Here is a 25,433-nt window from a genome sequence, read left to right as displayed (position 1 = left end):
GAATGAGAGCGAACGAGGCAGACGCTGCTGTTTTGAGTTGATGAACGTTAGTATCCATGTCTGAGCTGGAGAAGCCATTGCTGAGCTTGGCTCACACGCCAGCATGCGTTTTCGGAACAACACGTAGAACAATAAAGTGGAAGAAGGCGATTTGTTATCTCCAATCTCTAACTCGTACCCAGGCAGCATCACTCCCTTGGAGGGCAATTCGGTTACAAGACAAACATTTGAGATATAATGGTAACTCGAAATACAATATCCCGTCTCTCATCCAAAGCCAAAACAAAACCCCGAAGAAGAAGAAGTTAGCAGTCTTCAACCACAAAGAGGAAGTCTGGTTGTCAACCTTTAGTTTATCAGTATGTTGAACATAAGTGAACAACTGGTCTCGTTATCACAATTTAAAAAACAGGGTGAGAGAACAGCTTAGGGAAAGAAAAAAAAAATAGCAAGTGGTGGATAAATGGTCTCTCCCCAGCCTGAGTGAGTGTTTTTACCTTTTCCTGACCTTCTCTGCAACTTCCTCCTCACCGAGTTCACCAAATTTACCCCCTCCACAATACACGCAGCCATCAAAGTGAGCACTGTGGAAAGGGGAAATGTGAAGGTTAGACAACCCGAGTTGGTCGACTGACGAGTGGGGGGGATTTTTTTTTTTTTTTTTGGAACTTCATCAAACAGAGGCCAGCTGTATAGTCTGGTGGACAATTCAAGTGCCGGTAGAACTGGTCCTTGCAAAAAATAAAAAAATAAAAAATAACTTGCAACCAAAATACAATTTACAATATCTAATAGAGAAGCAAAATCTTTCTATATTGTTCAAATTGAATGCAGATGGGCCATATGTGAGAGGAGAGACGGAAATTTACTGTACTTCTTTCCAGCACTGCCATTTACAAGACGAACGGTGTCAGCTCTGTTTACCTAAATGTGCAATTTTAGACTGAGCCTCTATGGGGCAGCTGATAGATGGACCTAGTGGGGTTTCTCTAAAATTCAAACTCGTGCAACTTGAGTGGCACTCAAGGGCAACAAATTGAGATACATGACAGTTGAACATTTTTGCTCACCATGTTCAGATACTAGCAAGACATTATAATTATAGGCATAGCTATCGACATTAGAAATTGTTTAGAAAATTATATAAATTTAAAATGGGCATGTAAGTTGTCGAAATGAAGTTGCAATGTTGTTTAAAAAATAAAGTTACATCACATTTCCTTTCAACAACATTCAATAAGCATCAAGGAACACAGGAGATTAATTGTTGTAGTTTTGTAGACAGGTCAGGACTGCTGGCGGGCAAGTCTAATACTCTAACTACGACGCCACGTTGCACAATGATCACATTGCCACGGTTCCCTACTTTTGTAAATAAATGCACAAATTAACCACTTCGGACCCAGAAATGATTGCAGTGGACATTAGGGATGTAACGATAAGGGCAATATCGTGAGATCGCGATATTAAAACTGCCACAATATCGTCGTCATGTTGACAATATTTAAAAGGAACACATCTGTGTAAAAAAAAAAAAAAAAAAAAGTCAGGTTGATTTCCATTGTGCAGTTCTAGCACCATCTAGTGGGTAGTTTATTAGTACAATTTAATTTTCATTAAGGATGTTTTGGCCTTCTATGTTTAAAATCTATGCTAATTGTCAACCTAATTTTCTTGTGAAGCGATCAATATGTGCTTGCATTATCAAATAAGTGCCTCAATATTGTTATTAGAGATTGTAAGATGATTTACATGCATTGCTGTTATGGAAAAAAAGCGCAATATTGTGCTTTTTTTTTTTTTTAGAATTAGCCTTTTTTGTCCCCCAATATTGTGATCTTTTTCAAATATTGCCAAAATATAAACACAAAATGACAAAATACAGGCTGGGGTTGTGGGGGTTTAGGACAAAATCACCACCAAAGATTAACATAAACCCAGATGTGTAGACTGAGAGAAAGTTAAAGTGTGTACATCCTGTATTTAAAAAGTGCATTTTCCTGAGTGAAACCGGCATACTGGGCCTTTAAGTACAATGATTCACCCTCTGGAAGTTGGTCAGTCAGAACAATAACATATAGCTATCATGCTAATTGATAATCAGGCAAAGTTGCTCAAGTCTAATGGTGTTGGAAAATAAAGTTCTGGAAATGAACTTTGGAGTTGAATCAAATCATTCTACCCGCTGTCCTGCAACAACGCTGCTTCAAACACATTTGTGCTTTTTGTAAAAAAAAAAATAAAAAAAAAAATCCACTCTGAAACATCTCCAGCTCAAACAATACTGCTAAAGTCACACCGTGTCTTGGAAACAATGAGGCTACTGTTCCTCGGCCTTTATCATAAAAGCAGACTTGGGTTTGAATACAGGTATGTCTAAAACACCTCGCCCAACATCAGCTTCTCTTCCAGAAAGATCATTGGCCTACTTTCTGGGAATGTGTATGGACAAAAACAGGATCTGGATTTTGAATTGAATTGTGACACAATTGGGTTTTTTTTAAGAGCAATATTTTCACTTTATTATTAAAGAGCCCAAAAATGGCGGAAAAATCCATCAGAATCGGAGGGAAGAACGTTCTTGAGTACGTTCTTTGGAAAACTTGGCGAGTTCACGAGATACTTCACATTGAGAAACGACCCGTGCTAATCGCTGGATGGAATTCCTACCTGTGAACATCTTTGGAGGATAGTCACCACTCTCTTTTCAATTCCTGCACCGCTTTAGCTTGTTGTTAGCATGTCCTTGACAGCTTTCCTTTCTCTTGCCTATCACACGTTGTGGTGTCCCACCAGTTGTCAGGTCATCCCCACTGTGTGTTTCGGACCTAACCTTCGCCCTCGGAGTGGGTGACTGGCAAGACAGCAAGCATGCGGTGGGGCCCGTGAGACTGGGAAAACCATCAAAACCAAAAGCAACATTCTCCCCCTAACTGTCACGTCACAGCAGCAGTGAACAAGAGTTAATTAGTTTCATCTGGATGGCCGCTGGGCTGGGAGTAAGGTGTGTAAGGGGTGACCTTATCACCTGCATACTATAGGCATGGGGTGCAGATAGTGTTTCTGTTCGTTTTGCGTTTGGCGTGAAAGCCACATGTTTTCAAGCATAACATGATTTGGAAGTCGATTTCAGGTGAGTGATCTTTTTTTTCCAATCATCTTGAGGTCCCAAATAAGACGAGTAGTGTCTTATAAGTTCTTAATGTTTAATGCAGGGGTATCCAAACTTTTTCATTTGAGGGCCACATACAGAAAATCAGAAGGACGCAAGGGCCACATAATGTGTTTAGTCCTAAAAATTGTACAAATAATTTATTTGTGCTTTTGCATATTTAGAAAAATGCTACAGTATATAAACCAATTTATTTGTAATATGGCGGTAGGGTTATTATAGTTTTGGAATTTTTCATTTTTGTTTTGAGTTTTGTTTTTTTAAATTTTGTTGGTTTTAATTATTTTTCAGGGTGGTTCAGTTTTTTTTTTAATTAGTTTTAGTTCTTGAATAAATGCTTAGCTTTAGTTTAGTTAGTTTCAGTATTTTTTTCTTATTTTTTTTTATTTTTTTTAATGTGTGTTACTTGTGCGAAACATTTAAAAAAAACACCACGGGCGCGCCGTCATTATTCCAGTTTATATCAAAATCAATCTACTAAAAGTCACATTTAAAATCATCCCCAAAGGCTCATGCATTAAATTACCAAAGACTAAAACGAAGGTAAGCGTCGATACCTCGATAATATTCTCAAACAAATTAGCATTTGAACTGATGTTCTTTGGAAGTAACTTTTGGATTCGTGTCCTGTCAGACAAAAGGAAATCCATCAGCTAGATGATTTACAAAAATCCTACAAATCTTCAAGATTATACTTTTTAACCGCTGACAGATCTGAAGATAACATTCCGTCACAAAATGGAAAAACCAGACATTTTGGCCCAGCTTGTTTTTATATAATCTCGGACATTTACGCTTTCAATCAATAACACCTGTCACTTCTACTGTGACTGCAAAGTCCCTGAATGCCAAAAATCGCTATCTGTTGGGATTTTTGCCCAACAACTGGTCACGAGCAAACTTCTCTTTTTCGCACTACTCCTTTTTGGGAGAAAAGGAGGCAAACCTACAAGCAGAAAAAGGACGTGGAAAGAATTTGAAGCTCACGGGATGGCGTGAGGCTCATGACCAATGTCGGCCTCAAGTGTGACTGGCACAGCATGTTAAAGTCAAGTTTTATGATAATTGGTCATGTAAGAACATTTTATTCTGGTTGGGACACAGCTTGAAAATAATTTAAGGGAATACAGAAGCCTGTTTATAACTTACAACTTTCTGCCCTGCTTATTATACATTACATCGAGTGATGCGTTCGAAGGCATGTCACGGGAGGTTTGTCCTCAGTGAGAGTATGGATTGTAACTTGATCAAGTTGTTTTGACTCAAATTCTCATATTTTCTGTTTTCTGTTTTTGTTGCATGTAAAGATCCATAACACAAACAATATATTTCATCATCTACTTCTCTGCCTTGTAATTTCAACAACAAAAAAATCCACATCACAGCTGTCACACACCCTGAAAATCATTGCATGCCTCGACATATACCGCACCGTCCGAAATATACGTTGCCAAATTGACGCAACCACTCGACACCACAGAATTCCCTTCATATAAGTGCTATTTGCGCTTGCTTCAATACTGAATATGTTTTTCACAAACGCACCCAAAATGCATTTTTCTATGGAATCAGAATCCTGCCAATACTCGAAACCTCCGTTTGAATCTCCGAAAACATTTTCGTATGACTGAAAAAATGTTTTGAATCTCCAAAAAAATATTTTTTGAATGACTGAAAAATCACTGAAAAAGCTTTAAAATAATTTTAAAAAATGCTAAGAAAAGACAGACATTTTTTTTTTTTTTAAAGTATGACTTTACAGTGTTTCACCCACAAATTTTCAGAGGTTCAAAACGGTCACCAGCCAAGTTTCAAAAATGGGCAACAAATAAATGCCTAGGGAGAACAATGCCAAAATGCCATTTTTGAAACTTGGCTGGTGACCGTTTTGAATCTCTGAAAATTTGTGGGTGAAACACTGTAAATTCATACTTTTAAAAAAAAATGTCTTTTCTTAGCGTTTTTTTTTTTTTTAAAGCTTTTTCAGTGATTTTCAGTCATTCAAAAAATATTTTTGGAGATTCAAAACAATTTTTTGGAGATTCAAAACATTTTTTTCAGTCATACAAAAATGTTTTCGGAGATTCAAACCGAAGTTACGAGGTTTCGAGCATTGGCAGGATTCTGATTCCATATTTCTCCTCTTCAGACGTTTGTGTAAGATCATCTTTTAAAGACATCGATCATTTTCAACATACATGCAAGCTATATTTCGCCGACATATGTTACGCGGCCAAATGCGGAAAGCGTGCTGAAGGAGAAGAGGAAGCAGAGGCAGGAGACCTTGAGGCCAACGTCTGGAGATCCGCTACCAGCGCAAGGCCCGGTCCTGTCAGCACCAACTCACACTGAGTTACAGAGACGCACAAACACACAGCGGCAGGGAGGTTGTGTTTGAACAGGAGCTAAAAGTATAGGACTCGTCTGACAGCTGGTTTCACTGCTACGCTGGTTGAATAGTTTGACGTAGGGGTTTAAAAAAAAATAAAAATACAAAAAAATCGATTCGGCAATATATCGCGATACTACAGCTCGCAATTCTCAAATCGATTCAATGGGCAGCCGAATCGATTTCTAAACATCCATTTTTGATGGAAAAATATTCAACAAACCATCTAACTTTCACACCTTAAGCATGGAAGAATGCTATATTAATGTAGCATTAAGTCTTAATATTTTATTTCTATGCTGTTCAAACATGAAACAAATTACAACCTATTTGTTAAATACAGTGGCTCACTGTTATAAGACTTAAGTTTCAGATATATAAATAATACCTTTTCATACAAATCTTACAGTGTACACGTGCAAGTTTACTGAATAGTATTTTCTAAATTTGAGTAAAAAAAAAAAAAAAAAAATCGCAACAAGTGACTTATAAATTTGTATAGCACTAAATATTAGGCAGTCCCCCTCGTTATCCTCTTTTAAAAGATGTCTTAAAACATCTGTATTCTTTGGCTTTTGGCGCAACATGAGACTTGTTCTTAGTGTTTTGTGGTGTGGATGAGTTTGATGTTTTGTCTACTTATTTATCTCTTTATTAACTACTTCTTATTTGTTCACTGATGTATAATGTATTTACTTGTTAAAAAAAAAAAAAAAAAAAAAAAAAAACAACAACCCTGTATTCACACTTCAAAATGTTTGCTTTGTTCTTGTTTACTGCAAAACTGATGTTTATGTACAGCACTTTGTATACAGCAACGCCTGTTCTTAAAGCGCTTTATAAATAAAGTTGAGTTGAGTTGAGTTAAAGCAGGTGGGGGGTTAAGTATGAAACTGGAAAAAAAAATCCTGATTCATGCTCCTAATGAATAAGTAGGATGGATGGATATAAAATTGACTCGCGAGTGAGTTTGTAGACAAAAAGTGGAGTTTTCTTCAGTCCCACACTGTCGGGCTCAATACTGGGCAATCTGCATGCTAGGCCATGCCAACCCTTGTATGTATTGTTGTGTAAATAACTGCCTGCAGTCATCAAAATAAATAGTTGACTGTGTTTTGGCCAATGCTTTACCAAGCATTTTATCCACATGGAGATTAAGAGCTCCCATTATGGGCCTACCGTAAATAAATGGAAAGTGGTGACACATGGAGGCACCATTGGTGAATTTGTTAAGGTCACGGGGGCTCACATTTCTGTTTCGGGAGTATTAGAAAAGCTAAAGGTGAGATAAGTATGTAAAACTTTTAAAACACAGATCAACCAAAAAAACCCCAAAAAAAAACGCCATGCTTTACTTTGACATCTGTTCTGTGGTGCAGAATATAATTAGTGTTTGTCAAAATAATGGTTATTCCCAATTCATGGAAAATAACAGTAAGCTTGGATTGGAATCAAAAAATGTGAACCCTCAATCGTAATGACTTATTGGCGTTTTAGAATGCTGCTACGGGCTCCCCAAACTCAATAAAAGGGGTAATGCTTTTCGGCTTAATTTCAAACAACAGCAAGTGTTAAACACATCCATGTGTCCACTGGCAGCAAACATTCTAAAGCAGAAGATGAGACAGTTTCCGAGTCTGTTTTCTTTCAGTGAAAGCCAAGACTTGATCTGGCCTTTATTAAACACCCGATTGCAGGTCACATTTAAGAGCATTTTTTTATTATCATAACATTATAGATATATTTTAACTGGCCTTTTGGAAAAACAGGCACAGTAATTGGAAATGAAAGACATTTGGGGTTGGCGATATTTAAAAAAAGATCACAATATTGTAAAAAAAAATAAGACCTCATACAAAAAAAAAAAAAAAAAAAAAGCACAATATTGTGCTTTGGTACATAACAGCAATGCATATCTTCATCCATCTCACTGTGGATGAACTCCTCCTGGGTGCCTTTCCTTACAGGGTACTTCTGTGCCCCGCCATGTTGTGGTTTTCATGTGTTTGTTGGGTTTTGGGTGTTTCTGTGGGTAGGATCATGGGGATGTGTGTGTGTGTTGTTCTTTTGTCTTTTTTTTTTTTTTATTGTATTATGGATGTCCAGCAGTTTGAGTTGCATTTTGAATGTATTAAAGGTGCTATATAAATAAAGTTGATTGATTGATAAACCACCTACAATCTCTAATAATATTGAGACACTTACTTGCTAATGCAAGCACACATTGATCGCTTCACAAGCAAATTAGGTTCCCCTTCATCTGACAATTGGCATAGATTTTAAACATAGAAGGCCAAAACATCCCTAATAAAAATTAAATTCCACTAATAAACTAGCCACTAGAGGGTGCTAGACCTGCACAGAGGGAAATCAACCTGTCTTTTTTTTTTTTTTTTAACAGATGTGTTCCATTTAAATATTGTGAACATGACAACGACGATATTGTGGCAGTTTTAATATCACGATATCACCCTTATCGTTTACTTGTTCGTAATGAGTAAAAAATGAATGTATATTCTGAGTTAGTTTCAAAACATTACGTAGCAACTGTGTATATCATTAAATAAATTGAATTAAGTTTACGTGAATTTATCCAGCGCTGAATGGAACAGCAATTTCGCTGATGAAGTTGAAGCAGATAGCACAAAGAGGAATTGTGGTCCCCACTCCCAGGCTAGTTGCCAAACTATAAAACTTTAACAAATATGACCAAAGCGTTATGGTATAAAGCACATAATCATTTACAAAAAGTACACAACTGAGAAGCAACAATAGGAGAGAAAGAAAGGATCTGCAGCAGATGCTCGTCATATTCAGGAAATGAATAACGTCGACTTTCACGGGATGGTCGCACTGAAGTACTGCGGGTCAAAGGTCAACCCTTTCCTCTCAGCCAAGACAGGCCGAGTCGGTCTAGCACAAACACAACTTGATCTATCACTAATGATCTTTAGTGAGAGCAGACATGCAGCCTTGCTAGAAGTCATTTTTCTCCCCTTGAAGACACGGACAAGGTCAACATTTCAATGACGGCAATGTCATTGCAGAAAAGAGCAGATGTACAGTCAATAATGGAATGAATGATGGCCGCCGTTCTTTAACTCATTCACTCCCAGCCATTTTCACAGAAGCAGTCCCGTTCGCTCCCGGCTGTTTTGCTGGATTTTGACTGATTTTGCAAGGCCCACAGAATATTGTGTTCAATTGCTATAAACACATGGAACCTATCAAAAGAAAGATTAAAGTCTCTTCTTTCATCAGGAAAAAAAAAGAAAAAAAGTATGATTCTATCTGTTTCCGTTTTGCAGCAATTAGCATTAGAAGAGAGCTAAGTTTCATCAGTTTTCACAAATATTAAAAATTGTAAGTAATTGAGCTTTTTTTCTACATGGCCCTGGTTGATCTCTTTTGCTCTGCTGCCACCTGCTGGCCATTTGTGTAATTACCATTTCTGCAACCGTTCTTTGCATTTGAGAGGCTGCATCAAAGACAAAAAACAAACAAACGTATAAATACGTCTTTGGGACACTTAGAACATGGGGGAAAGACGTATTTACACGTTATTGGGAGCAAATGAGTACTTCAGAAGAAAGGTTTCACATCGCTTTAAGTTTAGTTGTTTTGTTTTTTTTTAAACCGAGCCCTACTCATATCAAGTTTGGCTTGCTATCTTCCTACTTTAACATACAGTGTATCCAACATGTGATAAAACAGGAGATGATGCAAGTTATACTCCAATTGGTATTAGTATGCAACAGAAAAAAAACAAACCTTATAAACCTTATTTTCTGTCAGTCAGATGGATTTCCCATCACATCCCGAGAGGGGAAAACTGAGGAAGAAAGATGACACCAAAGGTGGAGTTGTGACTATTAATTCAACTGTAACCTCCTTCCAATATTTAGTCATCAAGACTGGCTTTTACATCTTTGGCAGCCGTGAATGTATTATTGATGGACACAAACAATCGGCCACTGTGGAAAGTCCATTATTTGATATCCTTGATAGCAAGCTTAAGGTCCATGTCGCTTACTACTTTTTGTTTCTTTCCGTTGAATTGAATAAATGACCTGCCATATGCAATCAGCTTTTTACGGCAACGTCGGTATGCGTTGGGCAATGCGATTGCGACGGCGCAACACGAGTGATCAGTCAAGGTTGCGAAGGCGCTTACAGTGACAAAAATCCATCAGGCAGACGGTCATAAAATGTCTGGGAAAGCACTCATAATTGCCTCTGCTGATTTTAATATGATGGAATGTATCATTCTTACAGCTGTTTATTGACTATTTTAGATCATCCAAAAACATTGGTGTCTTTTAAATGACAGGACAAGAAATCTAAAAAAAATAGCTTTTGGATTTGCTTTGTTTGGATGGAGGCCGCACTTGATCTGAATTGAAAATTCTCTGAATGCCTGAAATCTCATGGCACACCCCCAAGCAAAAAAAATGTCAGTATGGCTACTGAAATGATGATCTCGTCTCAATCTGCACACAATTATTCTTGTGTATGATTGGCAGCATGTTTATTGTGAAATCTGCCAACAAATGGAAGAACATTGAATTATTCTCCCAGCAACCCAGCCGTGCCCTTCACAATCACCATTCGGTACAGTAAAAGTAGCAGTTCCTGTCCCACTAGCATCGTCACTACCACAATAAAATATATCTTTATGAGCTGACTCTTCCTGTAAAAATTCTGACGTTGTGGATTGCCTTTGCTGTAATACTGTCAGACTTTGTTACGACCCTCATTAGAAACACAACTTTTAATAATTCAAGATGACTAACTACCTGGCCAAAGATAAAATACATCTTGTGAAGTCAAACTTATTACAACAAACGCTGATTTTTAAAAGTAGCATACATTTGAAAGCATTATTGGTACGGCTTGGCAATATTTCTCTTGATTCAGATACACACTTTTAAAAGATATTTTGACCAGTCTGACTTCTAAGAATAGCCCCCTGGGAAAAGAAGAAACACGGAAACATTGTACAGGGATTTTCTTTGGTCTCTGCTTCATTAGTCCTTGTCCATGTATGTCCTCCAAATTACAGGGCGTGCTTGAAAATATTTACATTAGCATGACAGGTAGGAAGGGTTGCGAAATTGACCTTGTTAACTCAGTCACTCCCAACCATTTTCACTTGTGTTTTCCTGGATTTTGACTGATTTTTCAAGGCCCGCTATTGCTATAAAAATATGGAACATACCAAAAGAGAGATTAGTCTCTTCTTTTATCAGGAAAAAAAAAAAAAAAGTATATTCCTATCTGTTTCTGCTGTGCAGCAATTAGCAATAGAACATAGCTAAGTTTCATCGTTTTTCACAATTCTGCTTAGAACTGTGGAGAAATCAGCTTGTTTTAACATGGCCTGGTTGATCTCTTATACTCTGCTGCCACTCAACCATTTTCTGCATCAAAGCCTTCTCTATGCTCTGGCATAAAAAAAACAACAACAACAAAAAACAACAACGTATAAATACGTCTTTGGGACACTTAAAACATTTAAAATATAACAAATTTATACGTTTTTGAGAGCTAATGAGTTAATGAAGAAAAGTTCTGATGACATCCATGGTATGTGAAGAACAACATTTAGCGCTTGTGCTAGCAAAGGAAAGGACCTTCATCAAACAGAGGCGTTTATGTTAAATGGATTTTTTTCAAACTGCCATTCACATTCTGAATGAGGACTAAATAGATTTCAGCATTGTAAATGAAATCGTTGACATTTACATTACGGTCTACGCCATTATTGTCATATTCTTCTAAAAAAAGAAAACGTGCTAAATATCATTTAAGCTAGCCGATTGCTGCTCCACCTGGATAAGAATATTGTTCCACCATTTTCTGGCAACCACAAATGAGAATGAGAAACCACTAAGTTAATTTCAAGACTTTGGCACATTATTAATCCCTATGAAGTGATTTGTGACACCAATGTGTTAAGTGTTAACATTTCCATTAGCTTACAAAAAGGACATCAAACATATGGTGCGTACTAAATGTGAATCTCATGCCTGATCTGTTTATTCTGTTTCATGCCTAAACTGCTAAAACATTTAATTATTTTTCGGTGGGAGGCTCTTTTGGGGGGGTTCAGTAAGCCATCTGGGGTGAAACTCTGAGTCATAGCCATTTCTGTAACGTGCCACATGTGTTTATATAGGCAAGAGGGAGGTCTTTTATTAAAACCTAGCATGCCATGGAAAAGCAGCACAATGTGTAAGGTTAGCATGATTTCAGTGCCATTGTGTCAGTCATAAACCAGTGCACCATTCTGAGTCTTTGTGATATTAGGTGCTATTTTTTTTTTAAGGTTGGCAAATGTGAGTCAGTGTGAAAAAAAAAAATAGAAATCAGAGGAGTTGCTACAAGAAAAAAAAAAAAACTTGACCCAAACGTGACGAATGTCAATTATTTTAGCTATAATTAAGCTTAAATCTTTAGAAACCAACACATCTGATACCCAATATGCGTCTGTGTGTAGGTTATTCCCTGCCTTCTCATTATAGATGGACTGGAAAGTCAAGAGGCTGGAAAAAAAAAAAAAAAAAAAAACGTTTCCACTCCATGTTCAACCTGCTGTTTGACTGGGCAGATACTCCACGAGCAAAACTATAATTACTTTGCATTATTCTGTGCATGTTCTTCTCCAAACAGTTCGCTAGTACATTAAGCGAGAGGGGCCGAAGCAGAGAACCACTGAAATCCACTGAAGCAGGAAAATATTGTTTATTCAAAAACCAATATATCTGCACGTGCAGAATATAATGTTACGCTGATCATTCGGGTCAACTTTGTTCCACTGTGAGTAAAGCTTGGGCTTATGTTGTCTGTGCCGTTTATCCTTTGGTTTCTCTTCTCATTTGACATCCACAGACCCCCCACCCAAGACGTTTCACATTCACCACAAGGGGAAACTGCTTATACAAGTGTTGACATCACACTGCTACCTTGAAATTTGATCTTCAACGTCATTTGAGCTGTACGCAGGAAAACATTTGACAGGCAATGAAACAATTACATTTAGTTTTTACCAGCTACGTTCATTGACTTGCACCTGTCAATCACTGCTCATATGAATTTAAGGCTCAAATTTAATAGGTGAGTCGATAAGTGTTGACTTATACATAGGGATGTCACAATAAGGGCAATATCGTGATATTAAAACTGCCACAATATTTAAAAGGAACACCTGTTAAAAAAAAAAAAAAAAGTCAGGTTGATTTCCATTTGTGCAGTTCTAGCACCCTCTAGTGGCTAGTTTATTAGTGCAATTTAATTTTCATTAGGGATGTTTTGGCCTTCTATGTTTAAAATTATGCTAATTGTTAGATAAAGGGGAACCTAATTTGCTTGTGAAGCGATCTGTGAATATTGTTATTAGAGATTGTAGGTGGTTTAAGTGCATTGCTGTAATGTACAAAAACACAATATTGTGCTTTTTTTTTTAGTATGAGCTCTTTCTTACAATATTGTGATCTTTTTTAAATATCGCCAATCCCCCCCACAATATCGTGACAATATCGTATCGTGATGTTTGGATATTGTTACATCCCTACGTGGTGAAATAAACATCAGATCGAACAGGAGGTCCACTTTTAACAGGGAGGGGTAAAAAAACATCTTTTATTACGAACATGTTTTTTTCATACATAACCTTGGCATCCATTTGACAGCAGATGTACAGATTTTCTGGTTTATAAAGTCTGATGAATGATAGGGAAAATACAATCTCCTGGTGCATATTTTTCAAACGCGCCCGATTATTGCTCTGTTAACATGTTGGACAGAAACTCGAGTCTCGGAGCAGTGCTCCCGAGATAAATCTGATTGGATGGCATCCTGGGGACACATTTTTTTTTTTTAATCCATTCAGGATGTGCTTTCTTCTCATCACTTGGCTCGGGAAGCATCTCCGTGCACAGGAATCCGCTCGCTTCCAAGTAATACTCCGAGCTCATTTTTTTGGCAATTGATGTTACAGACGTTGCATCACTGAGATATGAAGAGAAAACTACCAAAACCTGAGCACAACAAATGCTTCTCCTATCCCACTGCAACCTCAGTAGCATTACAAAAGCATCTGTAGGTTCTAGGGTTTCAAACTGTTCGGAACGGGCCAAGTCTAAATCATAAAACCACATCCAACAGGCTGAAAAGCCATGCAGCGAGTACTCGCTTAGCGAAGATGTTATTATAACTCACGTTTTGTTTTGTTTTTTCTTCCCTTTTTTTGACATTCTCTCATTTCAGTTAAACCTCAACTGGAATACAGAAATCTTGCTTGATGGTTGTTGGATGTCGGTTGCAAAATGGGTAAAGGCGAGGCTGTTGGTTATTGAACTCATGGGTTGGGCACATGGGAGGTTCGGTGGTGACCAGACATGCCGAGTTTAACCGGGTCAGTCCCGTTTTGAGCCTCGTGTCCCAAGTCCCGGCGGATTATTACGCATGTCCCATCCCGGCGTCCTAATTTATTTATTTATTTTTTCAGTATAGTCAGCAAGCCAATTGTTCAGACCATGTGCAAGTCAATCATAGTGATTAATACGATAAACCAATTAAACTGGAATTTAATGGTTAAATTGCTAGCAGCCGTGTTTTCGTCATACCGGAACTAGAACTACTTTTCACTTCCGTGTCTAAGAATCAAGGCAAGTTTTACTAGCCTATAGCATTCTATAGCATTAAAAGCAGAAAAAAAAAAGTTGGATAATGGAGAGTGCATTGATTATTTACAGCTGTTTAACTTTCAACCAAGACAACATTTAGCATTAGCTACCACCTGATAGAGTAGCGATTCATTTTTTTTTATAAATAGTTCTTGATGAGAATTTATTGTACATTTGATTGTCAGCTAAATTGTAGAGTTTTCATTTTGAAAATCTGGTCACACTAAAGGTAAAAAAAAAAAAAAATGGACTTAGGTTTATGTTCAACATTGGAAAGTGAAGCTAATCAAGGCAAGAGTGTCTTTTGATGAGTAAAATACCAAATTTATTAATTGAACACAGTAAAAGGTGGACCAACTCTATTCTGCCAGAGGGATGACAATTTCATGCAGAAAATAAATTAAAAACATGATGAGAAAGATTCTCTGAACAAGCCAGGCAATTGGATAGATTGCTCCTTCTCCATGGCTGGACGAAAGTGTGGCCAATGATAATTGCCACTGCCATGTCTGACCAGCACCACATCAATGATGTCGGACAGCTACAAAAAAAAAACATGCCAAATAAGATGTCCCTTTAACCCAAATCCCTCCAAGGCCAATTTAAGCCACATCGGAGACAGACTAGGAATAACCGTTCCATTCTTAAATTTGTGTCACGGCCTGCCAGTGCCCAGTTAAACTTAGGTTAGGTTCTGTGCGGAGTTTGAGATGCTGAGAAAATCTGACTCGGATCCTTCAATCTTTGCCCATGTTGCAATTTTAGCCAAACACGGCTAAATGAAAATTGCATGGCTGTGTCTTATTTCGGGGATTGGCTTACAACAGCTTTTTATGTCTTGGAACATAAAAAGGTTGGCTGCTAATCAGGTTTGTTCAGCAGTAGATCACCTGTAAGGATTTTGGTTGGCATCCACTGTAGTAGGACAACCAGATTTTCCAAATTAAAATGGGGACACAATTTCGTAGGGATGCCACGATAAGGGCAATATCGTGATATCGTGAAATTAAAAGTGCCACAATATCGTTATCGCCATGTTCACAATATTTAAAAGGAACACATCTGTTAAAAAGTCAGGTTGATTTCCATTTGTGCAGTTCTAGCACCCTCTAGTGGCTAGTTTATTAGTGCAATTAAATTTTTATTTGGGATGTTTTGGCCTTCTGTTTCAAATCTATGCTAAGTGTCAGATGAAGAGGAACCTAATTTTCTTGTGAAGCGATCAATGTGTGCTTGCATTAGCAAGTAAGTGCCTCAATATTGTTATTAGAGATTGTAGGTGGTTTATGTGCATTGCTGTTATGTACAAAAGAACAATATTGTGTATGAGCTTTTTTTTTTAACAGTATTGTGATCTTTTTTTTTAAATATTGCCAATATTGTGTGTTTTTTTGCTACATAAACATGGCTACCACATGAAAGTTCGCATTCCATTCTTTCATTCGAAAAAAAAAGTGTTTCTACCTTATTCCGTTCTTTAGTAATCATTTGAAAATAGGTCATTTGAGTGACACTGAGCGAAAACTGAACATAACTGACTTTTGATACTAATATTTTTTGTTTAGTGACGCTCCGTAGATTTTAGGTTTAATGTTACAAAGGCTTTGATCATTCACATCAACCTTGAAAACGTTCTATTTCATCGGATTGCGTCATGTTTCATTGTAATTTGCAGCTCTAGTTAGGGCCCGAGCAGCTACCGCTGCCATCTGCTGGCCATAGTTAGTGGGTGTTTTTGATTTCACAACTCATTGACCCGGATGTGCTGCACTTGGACGTTGCACTGACCGCTGATATATTAAAAAAAAAAAAAAAACACACACACACAAAAAAAAAAAAGTAGTTAACGTCACTTAACAGTTATGGCGGCATACATCGTGGTTTTATTAAACGTTATTAAATGTTTTTGGCGGTCAAAGAGTTAAGGTACACACGTTTGGCAAAAACATTTTCCCTGTGCTCCCCTTATTACACGTTGTTAGGTGTCTATCTGGTGCCTATCTATTGGAAGTATGGTTTTCATTGCCTAAGGGTTTTGTTGCCCTCACTAACTAACATCCTCAGCCTAATGAAACATTGTGATAATTGACTAAAAGTCATCTGCACTTGATATTAGTGAATACCGAGAAGAACGTGAATTACTGTCTTTAGGGAACTTAGTAAGATAGTCCCAAACTGAGCATAGATAATACGGTAATGCACGGGCAAAACACAGAAAGGAAAGTGCGGCCACGTGTTAAACAGACGGCAAACCAACCCAAACACTTATTCAGTGGGGAGGTTTGGTTGCCAGACAGATACTAGAGAAACACAGACCTTGCTACTTGAGTATTCAGGGAGCAAAAAGGGAGACTGGAAAGAATCCAAACTCTTTATAGAAATTATTAAAGAGGTTAAAAAGAGGAGAAATCCATTCTACCAAGAATAGCCCCAATCAGGAAAAACGCACGCCGGTTTCATAACCAAGAAATCTCTCAAAGAAAGCAGCATGAGCAAGACATGAAATCCTCTTGCCAAGATCAATATTCCTTTATCAAGAGGGCGACCCCCACCTCCATCATCGCCTCTGTTCTTGGCATGGCAACAAAAGGGGTCTCTGCGGTATGCTTTGATTAAACTAGTTCATAGCCCTGAGGCCCAACTTGATTTGGCCCTGTCCAAGCTGTCCCTCTGAGCCTCTTTGGACTGGTTCTTTCTCCATTTCGTCAAAGTCAATTTCTATTTTACTCGGTTGTACAACATTGAAGGGATGTATAGTATTAGAAAGTTGCTAGTAGATTGTAGAAACCGTAACACAGTAAACTGCTTTCCAAGTTGTGAGCTGATCTGGAGCCTTTTTTGCGAATCTCTTTCACATCAAGAAGTTGATGTACAAAAGCTTTTATTCTTTGCTACAGATCCTCGCATTTAGTCGAATGATTAAATCTTGTGCTTCTTAGTCCGCAAACGGGTTTGGTTCCCTTTTAAAGACAGAGCTAGCTCATGAACAGGATAAGCGTTCAATTTTATGGATGGCAAAAGGTTTTGCTTTTGATTTGGAAAACATCCATACAACATGAGGAGATGGGAGACGGTTGAAAGTTCAATGCAATCCGTGTAACGACGACAAGGAAAAAGTGCGGAGCTACACGTGTGCGTAGGCAGTCGACCATTCCTCAATTTCTCAGTTGCTGCTTTGCTGTCAGTTATCAACAGCATGCTGTCTCTTCTTTGATATGTAACACAGGAAACAATATACATCATGGTTGTCAGCTCGAAGAAATCTGGACTTGTCGGACTGCGAAAGGTCTTGGCAAAGCAAATCTTCAGGATACACCGTTTAGAGAATAGAAAGGAAAAAGAAAAAAAAGCACAATGAGACTTTTTCGCAACATGGGGGCCATAAAAAGATAAAAGATGGAGCCTGTGCACCAAATATCCAACAGCTTCATTCTTTGAAATTTGGAGCTGTGACCAAAAATGAGAAAAAGTCAATTAAAACAATTCAATTTTTAAAATTTGCCCTTTGAATACGATTGTTTTGGAAATAGGTGTCACGTGCGTTTACCTTTGAGGCCGCTGCCTGGACAGTGCCAAAGTACCGCATCTGCACGAGCCTCCCAAGTTCTGCGTTACATATCAAGTGTGGCCGCCCAAGCGCACACTGATTTGCCATTTTCCATCCACTTGTTGTCCAAAATGGAACTTTACCAGGACTATCATTTTTTGCCATTAGTCATTTCAGGCCAGACGCTGCACGGAAATCAGGAGTAGGAGAAATTTGGCAGTGTTGTGATTGAAAAAATATGAAATGATAGTAGGAGTAGAGATAATACGGTGAGGTATGCGGTACAGGTTGTTGAAGTTGGAATTGTTTCCCAGTAAATAGCTAGCTGGATCCCGCGTACGGGCAAGGTAACCCAGCAAAGTTGGAAAAATATATGGGAGCCTATACTAATAAAATCTCACATGGGATGGTTTTATCATCTGAGTTATAACTAATCTGTGCCTTCCCAAACTACTGACCATTAGCAATACACTAGCAATGGATGGATGCTAGTTTTGCTTCTAGCCATAGCAGAAAAAGTTGAGCACGTCTGAAAGTGACAACTCTGAAAAGATCATTCAGTATTTCAAAGCAGGTGAATTTAGTCCCTTTGTAATTATTCATCGACACAGTTGTGGCTATTTTGCTGTCTTTACAAATGGAGTGTGAATATAAATATTAGGGCTGTCAAAGTTAAAGCGTTAATAGATTAATCAATCACAGAAAAATATCGCATTAATCACGTATTAACGCATATTAATCGCACTATTTTTTTTTTACCACACTTGAGCCTTGAATGTAACTGCGGATGGTTACATTGAAGGCTGCGCAGGTCAGTGATTAGGTCAATGCACGACATTTCCTACGCCTGTTGCTCCAAAATGAGCGGGGTGACTCCAGTTGGTGTGCTCGGTGGTACATTTTGCTTTAAAAAAAAAAAACAACAACAAACACCATGACGGGACTTTAGATAAAACAAAAGTAATTTGTGTTTAATTAATTAATAATTCCTGAAATGCACCCAATTGATATGATGCTGTTACGTTTTGAGCAATACACGCATGCATGTTATTGCCTACATGCATTTAATTAATGTTTGCAAATGACATTCAGATAAAAAAAAAAAAAAAAACGTTATATAAATGTCAAAATATTACGGTATTTTGTATTTATTTTATATTACGCAAATATGCAAGTAATTTAGCTGATTAATCGTGATTAATCAAAATTTAAAAGTGTGGTTAATCAGATTAAAAAGATTTTGTTTGGGTCCCTATTTCTTTGGCTTCAAATTGTCCACCTGAATTCATGAAAACATTTATATATTTTTCTTTTCTTAGTTCATCAACCTTTTTGTCCTCCAGTTAGACTCCAAGTGACCTGAGAGTGATTACTTTATCTTACATATAATCTCAATAACATTAGCACAAAATCTAAACATATTTTGGGAACCAATTATTGATTATTATTTAATTCTCCTATGTTTTTTTTCCTATTTTGTCTATTTTATAGTAACTAACCCTTTGTTTCCCAGCCTTAATAACGGAACAGACAAAGTAAATAAAACTGGGTTGTTGGTTCTGCAAGATCTGAACATCTCACGGTATCTAAACTTAGCAACACTGTGTCATTCCTAGCGCCTACAATTCTTCAATACTGCCTCTGACCTGCTGATGTTGCCAAATGAAATATTTCATTTGAGCACTGTGGTCTAGGCTACTTGGGAAAAGTGCGTTGCATCATTTTCTAGAGCAGTCATTCACAAAGAATCACGTAATAAAATGAAAAGTGGACAAATGAAATAAAATTTGATGAATACCATGCCATACCATCATATTGGATGATGGTGCTAATCTACGTATTTGTTCTTTGCATGAAGAAGAAAGACTTCTAGGAGTGAAGAAAGTGTTCAGTTTGAGAACAGAGATGCGAGTCCCAGATTCCTGGATAAGTGGTAGAACGTTTTAGCCATCATGAAAACGAGCGCTATTTTGGCCTCCAAAAATTGAGTTGAAACAGAGGAGACATTTGAACAGTGGACACAAGGCAGAGCTTGTCACAAAAGACAATGCTTACCAATAATAGGTATTATCCATCAAGCTCAATCAGTTCAGCCCCAACAAAGCATAAACACACAATATACACTTTTAATTATTTCAACGTGGTTTACTCGTCACTGGGAAGGGGAAAAAAAAGAAAAAAAAGAAAAAAGAAAAAGGCTACTTATGTCTGGTGCGCTTCCTTTCATAACCCTGACCATTAAGATGGGTCCAGTGAGCTATCAAAATATTAAAGAGGACAATTATAGTTTTTATACAATTTATGGCAGCTAATAATTTTGACAGGGATGGGTACATTAAATGGGGGTTTCTCCCGGGGCTGCATACACCTGGCGGCCCACCCCACCACCACCGTCAATAGTAATCCTGCTGTGGCCCGACAAATAGTAATCGCTGGATGTCAGCTGCCGCCACACGCCAAAATTTGTTCCCAGTCCATACCTGATCACCAGGTTAGGAAGTTTTTTTGTTTGTCTATTGTTATCGCTTTGTGTCATTAAACAGAATAGTGATTTGATTCAAACTCAGTAGTAGTGCAGTCACCATTTGAATCCAAATCATCTTTTTTTTAAACTCATTTGCTCCCAAAGACATATTTTTACGTTTTTAGGGCCCGAGCAGCGACCGCTGCGAGGTCCCTATTGTTCCTGAAGGAATTCTTATTAGGGCCCGAGCAGCGACCGCTGCGAGGTCCCTATTGTTCCTGAAGGAATTCTTATTATTAGGGCCCGAGCAGCGACCGCTGCGAGGTCCCTATTGTTCCTGAAGGAATTCTTATTAGGGCCCGAGCAGCGGCGGCGGCGGTGCCGCTGCGAGGCCCTATTGTTTTTGTAGGAATTCTTCTTATTAGGGCCCGAGCAGCGGCGGCGGCGGTGCCGCTGCGAGGCCCTATTGTTTTTGTAGGAATTCTTCTTATTATTATTATTCTTATTATTATTCTTCTCCGCAAACAATCGCATTTTTGAGACACTAAATGTGACCGAAAACTCACCAAACTTTACACGCACATCAGGCCTGGCGAAAAATTTGATATTTTAAAGTCGCCATACATGATAACAGAAAAATGGCTCCTTAGCGCCCCCTACATAGGTTAAACGGATCCCTGTCCTGCTACGATTGTCCGACGGCTATGAAAATTGTGTGGCACCTGTAGCACATCCCAATGAACAAAAACCTCTTTGAAGTGTGTACCCTAAAATAGACAGAAAGTGAGGTATGAGTATTTAAATGTCCAATTTTGGCCCAGTTTTGCATATTTACAGGGGTCATACTTTTGCCCGCTTCTCCTACACGGTTAACCCGATTGACTTCAAACTTGGGATGTACCATCTCAACACCTGGGACAACATCATTGTGAAAACTGAAAAGTTTTTGATATACTATATGACAGCGGCGGCGCATCAAATTTAGAGTTTAAAAATTCTTACTTCACGAGGCATTGCCGGTTGTACGTTTAATCTAGAGCTACGAAAATTGGTACACATATGTAACAGACTATGACCTACAAAAAACTCTTTTTGAACCATATGCTAAACCTAACAGGAAGTCCACCATTTTGATTTATTTTGGAACGTGTTGCCATTTTTTTGGCCATTTCATTGGGGTCTTATTTTAACGAACTCCTCCTACAGTGTTTATCCGATCATCTTCAAACTTGGTGTGATTCATCTTAAGATGTTGAAGATGAAAAGTTATTGAAAGCTTTGTATTTCGTCGCACGCTGTTGTCATGGCATGCACTGTTTGCAAAGGAAAAAAAGTATCCTTAAAGAAGCATTGCCAGTTGTACGAAGCAGCTAGAGCTACGAAAATTTGTAGACATATGTAACAGCCCAAGATGTACAAAAAAGTCTCTTGGTGCCCTGTGCTAAACCCAACAGGAAGTCCCCCAGGGGCCGGGCATCACATTTTGAGCTAAAAAAACCTCCTCTTTAACAAAGCATACCCGGCTGTACGTTTCACCTAGAGTTACCAAAATTTGTAGAGGTATATAACAGCCCTCGAGGTACAAAAAACTCTTTTTGAACCATATGCTAAACCTAACAGGACGTCCGCCATTTTGATTTACTTTGGAATGTGTTGCCATTTTTTTTTGGCCATTTCATAGGAGTCATATTTTAACAAACTGCTCCTACAGAGTTTATCCGATCATCTTCAAACTTGGTGTGATTCATCTTAAGATGTTGAAAATGAAAAGTTATTGAAAGTTTTTTATTTCGTCACACGCTGTTATCGTGGCATGCACTTTTTGCAAAGGAAAAAAATCCTTCTTAATGAAGCATTCCCAGTTGTACGAAGCAGCTAGAGCGACGAAAAATTGTAGACATATGTAACAGCCCAGGATGTACAAAAATGTCTCTTGGTGCCATGTGCTAAACGCAACAGGAAGTCCCCCAGGGGCCGGGCATCACATTTTGAGCTAAAAAATTCCTCTTTAACGAAGCATTCCCGGTTGTACGTTTCACCTAGCGCTATGATAATTTGCAGGCATACATAAGAGCCCACGATGTACAAAAAAGTCTCTTGGAACCATGTGCTAAACCAAACAGGAAGTCTGCCATTTTGATTTATGATGGGATTTGTTGCCATTTTTTGTGGCCTTTTTCAGGGGTCATATTTTAACGAACCCCTCCTACAAAATTTATCCGACTGTCTTCAAACTTGGTGTGTTTCATCTTAAGATGTTTAAGATGCAAAGTAATCGAAAGTTTTTTATTTTGTAACACGCTGTTGCCATAGCAATGCATTGTTTGTCAAGTGCTGCTTTTTTTTTTTATACACATGAAAACTCATGAAACTTTGCAAACACATCAGACTCGTCATGAACATCAATTTTCAGAGATTTATTGTGCAATTTGCAATAAATAGCGCCCTCTAGACATTTTTATGAAGCATTTCCGATTGTATAATTATGCTAGACCTACAAAAAAGTATTATGTAGCCATTTGCCAAACCAAAGAGGAAGTCCGCTATTTTGATTTTATTTTGGGAATTATACATCATTTTTGGCCTTTTTCATTAAACTTTGCACAGACAAGGCATGGAAAAAACTAACATTTTAAATGGTCCTTGTTCCATGTAACAGTACCCCAACGTGCCAGTACCCTGACGTGCAAGTAACCCAACGTTGTGCTCAATAGCGCCCTCTATGCATTTTTATGGAGCATTTCCAATTGTATGATTTAAGCGATACACAACTAAAGATGACTTGACCAAGATTTATGAAAACTGGGAGGCATACCTATTAGCTTAAGACCTACAAAAGGTATTCTGTAGCCGTATGCTAAACCTAAAAGGAAGTCCACCATTTTGAATTTATTTTGGGAATTGCACACCATATTTTGCGTTTAGATTAAACTTTGCACACACAAGGCTTGTCAAAAACATTTTAGATGGTCCTTGTCCTATTTGACAGTACCCCAACTTGCCAGTACCCCGACGTGCAAGTACCCTAACGTGGCCCGGGTTGCGAGGGCCCTTTATAGCTGCTCGCAGCTCTAGTTATTCTTCTTTTTCTTCTCCGCAAACAATCGCATTTTTGAGACACTAAACGTGAACGAAAACTCACCAAACTTTACACGCACATCAGGCCTGGCGAAAAATTTGATATTTTAAAGTCGCCATACATGATAACAGAAAAATGGCTCCTTAGCGCCCCCTACATAGGTTAAACGGATCCCTGTCCCGCTACGATTGTCCGACGGCTATGAAAATTGTGTGGCACCTGTAGCACATCCCAATGAACAAAAACCTCTTTGAAGTGTGTACCCTAAAATAGACAGAAAGTGAGGTATGAGTATTTAAATGTCCAATTTTTGCCAATTTTTGCACATTTACAGGGGTCATACATTTGCCCGCTTCTCCTACACGGTTAACCCGATTGACTTCAAACTTGGGATGTACCATCTCAACACCTGGGACAACATCATTGTGAAAAATGAAAAGTTTTTGATATACTATATGACGGTGGCGGCGCATCAAATTTAGAGTTTAAAAATTCTTACTTCACGAAGCATTGCCGGTTGTACGTTTAATCTAGAGCTACGAAAATTGGTACACATATGTAACAGGCTATGACCTACAAAAAACTCTTTTTGAAGCATATGCTAAACCTGACAGGAAGTCGACCATTTTGATTTATTTTGGAACGTGTTGCCATTTTTTTGGCCATTTCATTGGGGTCTTATTTTAACGAACTCCTCCTACAGTGTTTATCCGATCATCTTCAAACTTGGTGTGATTCATCTTAAGATGTTGAAGATGAAAAGTTATTGAAAGCTTTGTATTTCGTCGCACACTGTTGTCATGGCATGCACTGTTTTTAAAGGAAAAAAAATATCCTTAAAGAAGCATTCCCATTTGTACGAAGCAGCTAGAGCTACGAAAATTTGTAGACATATGTAACAGCCCAAGATGTACAAAAAAGTCTCTTGGTGCCCTGTGCTAAACCCAACAGGAAGTCCCCCAGGGGCCGGGCATCACATTTTGAGCTAAAAAACTCCTCTTTAACAAAGCATACCCGGCTGTACGTTTCACATAGAGTTACCAAAATTTGTAGAGGTATATAACAGCCCTCGTGGTACAAAAAACTCTTTTTGAACCATATGCTAAACCTAACAGGACGTCCGCCATTTTGATTTACTTTGGAATGTGTTGCCATTTTTTTTGGCCATTTCATAGGGGTCATATTTTAACAAACTCCTCCTACAGAGTTTATCCGATCATCTTCAAACTTGGTGTGATTCATCTTAAGATGTTGAAAATGAAAAGTGATTGAAAGTTTTTTATTTCGTCACACGCTGTTGTCGTGGCATGCACTTTTTGCAAAGGAAAAAAAATCTTATTAATGAAGCATTCCCAGTTGTACGAAGCAGCTAGAGCGACGAAAAATTGTAGACATATGTAACAGTCCAGGATGTACAAAAAAGTCTCTTGGTGCCATGTGCTAAACGCAACAGGAAGTCCCGTAGGGGCCGGGCATCACATTTTGAGCTAAAAAAAAAACTCCTCTTTAACGAAGCATTACCGGTTGTACGTTTCACCTAGCGCTATGATAATTTGCAGGCATACATAAGAGCCCACGATGTACAAAAAAGTCTCTTGGAACAATGTGCTAAACCAAACAGGAAGTCTGCCATTTTGATTTATGATGGGATTTGTTGCCATTTTTTGTGGCCTTTTTCAGGGGTCATATTTTAACGAACCCCTCCTACAAAATTTATCCGACTGTCTTCAAACTTGGTGTGTTTCATCTTAAGATGTTTAAGATGCAAAGTAATCGAAAGTTTTTTATTTTGTAACACGCTGTTGCCATAGCAATGCATTGTTTGTCAAGTGCTGCTTTTTTTTTTTTATACACATGAAAACTCATGAAACTTTGCAAACACATCAGACTTGTCATGAACATGAATTTTCAGAGATTTATTGTGCAATTTGCAATAAATAGCGCCCTCTAGACATTTTTATGAAGCATTTCCGATTGTATGATTATGCTAGATTTTTAAAAATTAGGACAGAACCCTATCAGCCTAAGACCTACAAAAAAGTATTATGTAGCCATTTGCCAAACCAAAGAGGAAGTCCGCTATTTTGATTTTATT

The 25,433-nt window shown here is 38.1% G+C and overlaps 1 protein-coding gene across 8 annotated transcripts in view; it reads right to left on the bottom strand.

The window, feature by feature from the left end:
• The window catches only part of odad2 (outer dynein arm docking complex subunit 2), a 126,488-nt gene that overhangs the window by 51,539 nt on the left and 49,516 nt on the right, over window positions 1-25,433 (bottom strand). For 6 of the 8 annotated variants that reach the window (XM_077509417.1, XM_077509414.1, XM_077509418.1 and 3 more), the window contains one exon: window positions 498-584. The exons of the other annotated variants lie outside the window; for them this stretch is intronic. Coding sequence is in view for 1 of the 6 variants with exons in the window: in XM_077509412.1 (XP_077365538.1) it covers window positions 498-584 (87 nt within the window). In the remaining 5 variants the exon portion in view is untranslated. The remainder of the gene's footprint in view (window positions 1-497; window positions 585-25,433) is intronic. 8 annotated transcript variants of the gene reach the window in all.

The sequence above is a fragment of the Festucalex cinctus genome, chromosome 20 (assembly GCF_051991245.1).
Source record: "Festucalex cinctus isolate MCC-2025b chromosome 20, RoL_Fcin_1.0, whole genome shotgun sequence".
NCBI lineage: Eukaryota > Metazoa > Chordata > Actinopteri > Syngnathiformes > Syngnathidae > Festucalex > Festucalex cinctus.
The sequence above is the reverse complement of the archived record's forward strand: the minus strand, read 5'-3'. Positions and strand labels throughout refer to the sequence as shown.